Consider the following 4,425-nt stretch of genomic DNA (forward strand, 5'->3'; position numbering starts at 1 on the left):
CCTGTATGTCTGATGCATCGTATGTATTTATGGCCACACTTACTTTTGATATGGTTTCCCCTCTTGATAGTACACAGGAAGCACTCCCTGTCTCTCGGTTTCTCTTCCCCCCTTTCTCTGTGCTCTGTTTGTGTTTGCCATCTTTCCCTTGCTTCATCACTCTTCTCCGTCTCTCTTAATCCCAGTAGATCTCTCTCTGTGTGCAGTAGAGTCTCATTCCTCTGACGGCGGAGGCCCCAGCCAGCCAGACAGTCACGCCTCTGCCTCTGCCACTGCCACCACATGCTGCATATGACTGCACATCCCCCCATTGCTAAAGTAATACATAATGGGATGATGATGGTCATGTTTTTTTTCCTCTTTTCTTATGGATTTGGCAACAGCTGTTTTGAATTAGCAATATGGCACCCATTCATTTCATTTCCCCTTTAAAAAAACAGTCTGCTGCTGCCCTGAAATCCTCTTACAGTGTTTGCTGCCTACACAGTTGGAAAGCAGTTTTTTTTGTGTTCATGACATGCAGAACAACACCGCTTCACACTGGCTTCCGTTCGCTCCAACATGGCCCTGCTCGCAATCTCATTGTCCAAGTTTTTCACAGAGCCAAGCTTGACTAAATAGCCAAACACTTAGCATTTAAGAATTGGATGTGCAACAGCACTGCTCTGCAACGGCTTTGATAAAAAGAGCATTGGTGGTCTTTATAGCTCTGACCAAAAGACTAATTTAACATCATATCTGACAGATAAAAGACATGAGCTCATAGTCGTGGTATTGGCCAGCATTCGTAGCTGTGCCAGAAGTGGTGTTGGAAGTAGAGGAGAAGAAGTTTCGCCTGAAATGTGATGAAGCAGCAGCCATGAGCAGCGCAAGTGGCCCAGTCTCCCTGCCCCTCAGCAAGGGGTCCAGCTGCATCAGCACCAGTGATGGGCAGAGCTGGAAGCGGCGTCCTCTCTCCTCCTCTCCCCTTCCTCTCCTCCTCCCCCCCTCCTCCTCCTCCTCCTCCTCTCGGCCCATTTGATCTAGCCCGGCACAGCGGGGTGCCAGACAGCTCTCCATCGTTGCCCCTCCCCGCCAAAGTGTTTTAGGAGGCGGGGGAGAACTCTCCAACAGGCCAGCTGCTATCGCTGCTTCTCCCTTGGAAAGTAGATAGATAGATACTTTATTGATCCCTAGGGGAAATTCAAGCGTTTTTGTAGAGGGCGGGGAGGGTGGAGTGGAGGATCTTCTCTGTCAGGTTACTCCCCATCTCTGGCTGAAGTGTTGTGGTGGTGGAGGGGGGAATAGAGTCTGGTAAATCACTGTTAGCCCGAGCGCTAACATGCTGGCAGATGAGCTCAGGGAGTAGAGCATGATGGGAAGTCTGGATGAAAGAGGCAGTTGTTTGTTGTTGTTGTTGTTGTTGTTGTTGCTGTTGATTATGCCTCTTTGTCTTGTCTAATGTCCTGCTGAGAGCAAAAGACATGTTCTATTTTTCTGTTTTTCTTTTCTCCCTCCGCCCCTTCACCCTTTCCTATACCACACACTAGCCTTGCCTTCTGAATTGCCTCACTCTTTCGACAAGCCGGTCATCTCTGCTCGTCTCATGTTCACCGCTCCCATTACTGGACCCTTAACGTCCCTCTTTCTGTCGCCCTCAAGGTGTCTCTGTCCCTCACTCCACTAGCCCCCCTCATATGTTCTCTCCGATGTGTTTTCTTAGCTTGTCATTCAATTCTCCTAGTAGCACTTTACTTGTCTGTCACTGACTCGCTGTCTTTCCTTTTGCTTTTGCTGCACTTTGTGTACTTTAGCTGTTCAAAGCCAGGGAACATCAGTGAGCATGTTGTTCAGATGTGCTGTTTAAAGCTGTCTCTCCAGTAATTTGCAACTGCACAGGCGAGACTGGCAAAGGCAACTGGCAACTGGCAACGAAGACGTACATTTAAATTAGATGAAACAATCAGAATGCAATTATGGCATAATGCTTGTTTTTTAGGCAAGATTAAAGTTATCAATAGTAAAGAGCAACTTTTATTTTGGTCAGTATGCAGCATATTCCAGCTGTAGTAAAGGTAAGATTTAATAGGGAATCTGTATAGGACATGTATTCATGATTTATGAGAAGACTATCTACTTCATGTTACTCCAACCCTCAGTAGTCACCTCCTGCATCTCAGAATCAATAAACAATTATGGTTACTCTTTTCTTAGTATGATTTATAGTTATCTGTGTAACTATGTGAAACATGTATTAGTCATGTGTTTGTGAAGACTACATATTCATGTTAAAGCTCATTTTCATCAATTAAAGCTAAATCAATAGGCCATCTTTAGATAGGCTTCTAATATTAGTCATTCGAAACTAAAGTTCTAGATTAATCTTCATCTGTGGATACTGCATGTTCAACTAGTAATGCTTTTTACCCTTTAGCTCATTTTCATACAAATTATGTACAGATCACGGTTTTTATGAGTGTATTGCAGTGTGAATGCTTGTTGGTAGACAACACACGGCTGCTGGACATCTGAATTTCCCCTGCAGAGATAATAAATAATAAATAATAAAAGTATCTATTTATCTACAGTATCTATCTATCCACCTATCAGTAATCCTTGTTGCTGCTACTGCACAAGCTTAATAAATGGGCAATCTGTATTTGAGCAGCATGTGTGTACTAGTCATGTAGGTGTAACGTTATGAACCGTAAATTCTATCTTTAACTTGACGTACTTAACCTGATGCTGCAAAGGCTTATCTCCGCCTTGTTGTTTGTCTCTCCTCTTCCAGTTCCCGCGGCGCTGACCCTTGACCCCATCACCGCGCACCAGCGCCTCATCCTGTCCGACGACTGCACCATCGTGGCGTACGGCAACCTGCACCCGCAGCCGCTGCAGGATTCGCCGCGGCGCTTCGACGTGGAGGTGTCGGTGCTGGGCTCGGAGGCGTTCGGCGCCGGCGTCCACTACTGGGAGGTGATGGTGTCGGAGAAGACCCAGTGGATGATCGGCGTGGCCAACGAGACGGTGTCGCGCAAGGGCAGCATCCAGATCCAGCCCAGCCGCGGCTTCTACTGCATCGTCATGCACGACGGCAACCAGTACAGTGCCTGCACCGAGCCCTGGACGCGCCTCAACGTCAAGAGCAAGCTGGAGAAGGTGGGCGTCTACCTGGACTACCCCAAGGGTCTGCTGGTCTTCTACAACGCCGACGACATGTCCTGGCTCTACACCTACCGCGAGAAGTTCCCCGCCAAGCTCTACCCTTACTTTAGCCCCGGCCAGAGTCACGCCAACGGCAAGAACGTCCAGCCGCTCCGCATCAACACCGTCCGCCTATAGACGCGCTCGCTCGCACTGTCCCGGGAGTTGACCACTGTGGGAAAGGAAAGGAAAAAAAAAAAGTCAAGAATGTGGCGGAGAACTTGCTGATGCTGCCATTGATTCCTCTTTCTGCTGAAGACCACCACATCTACTGACTTCAGATAAAAAAAAAAAAAATCAGATAATACAAAGCATACAGGGTGTATAAAAAAAACCAAACAAAGCAAATGTTCTGTCCTTTAGGTTTAATGTCTGATATAAGACATTTGGTTTTGTGGCAGTATTGTTTATGGTAGCCCTTGGATATGTGAGGGTGTGGAAATCACAAAGACTGGTGTGTGTGTGTGTGTGTGTGTGTGTGTGTGTGTGAGAAAGAATGGGAAAGACAGACTTAAGCACAGCCAAGGCACCTGTATTGGTTTCTCAAAGCTTTATGAAGGGGATCATTTGCAATCTCTCTACAGTCCACAATCAATTTCCCCAGTTGCAATGACCAGAAGACAGTGCCCACACACACTATCTATAACCATTCTTCATATGATTATGGTTATGGGATTTAGCAGATGCTTTTGTCCAAAATGACATACAAATAACAATACAATTAATATAAAGGTTGGAATGCAGAAGATGATTCCTCTCAGCAGGGGTCATCGTAGTAAACGTGTCGCCTTTTTACTTCTTCTTTGTGCAATGGGCTTTGGTGTGTTTGTGGAGTCCCACTAGCACCACTATGCCACCCTCTTGTTTTATATGTTTTATTTGATGTGATTTGGTGCAGTGAGCATCTTGTGCTGGTAGTGGCCGACCTTTTCATCCCCTCCTCCCTCCCCTACTCCTCCCCTCACTCTAAAAGCAGAGACCTGGCCGTTGCTCTGTTCCCACTCCTTGCGGTCAGCAGCTGGAGTCGGGTGTGTGGTTCTTTGGGCTTTACCCCTCCTCAGGAGCAAGTGGACGTGTCGGCTGCTGTTGCTGCTGCTCCCTTCTACCCAGTAGTACAGGCAGACGAAGTATCTAGCTACAGCAGTAATTGTGAATGTCAGTGTGTCTGTGGGCTTGTGTGTGTGTGGGGGTTAGGGGATAGCTGTGTGTGTGTGTGTGTGTGTGGGTGTGCGTCTTTTTGGG

The 4,425-nt window shown here is 47.1% G+C and overlaps 1 protein-coding gene across 1 annotated transcript in view; it reads left to right on the forward strand.

Annotated features, from left to right (window-relative positions):
* trim62.1 (tripartite motif containing 62, tandem duplicate 1) overlaps positions 1 to 4,425 on the forward strand; it is a 56,751-nt gene extending 52,326 nt beyond the window's left edge. Inside the window, exon 6 of the mRNA XM_048254986.1 lies at positions 2,771 to 4,425. Coding sequence (XP_048110943.1) covers positions 2,771 to 3,321 — 551 coding nt within the window. The 3' untranslated portion in view covers positions 3,322 to 4,425. The remainder of the gene's footprint in view (positions 1 to 2,770) is intronic.

Source organism: Alosa alosa, chromosome 10, assembly GCF_017589495.1.
Source record: "Alosa alosa isolate M-15738 ecotype Scorff River chromosome 10, AALO_Geno_1.1, whole genome shotgun sequence".
In the NCBI taxonomy this organism is placed as follows: Eukaryota; Metazoa; Chordata; class Actinopteri; order Clupeiformes; family Clupeidae; genus Alosa; species Alosa alosa.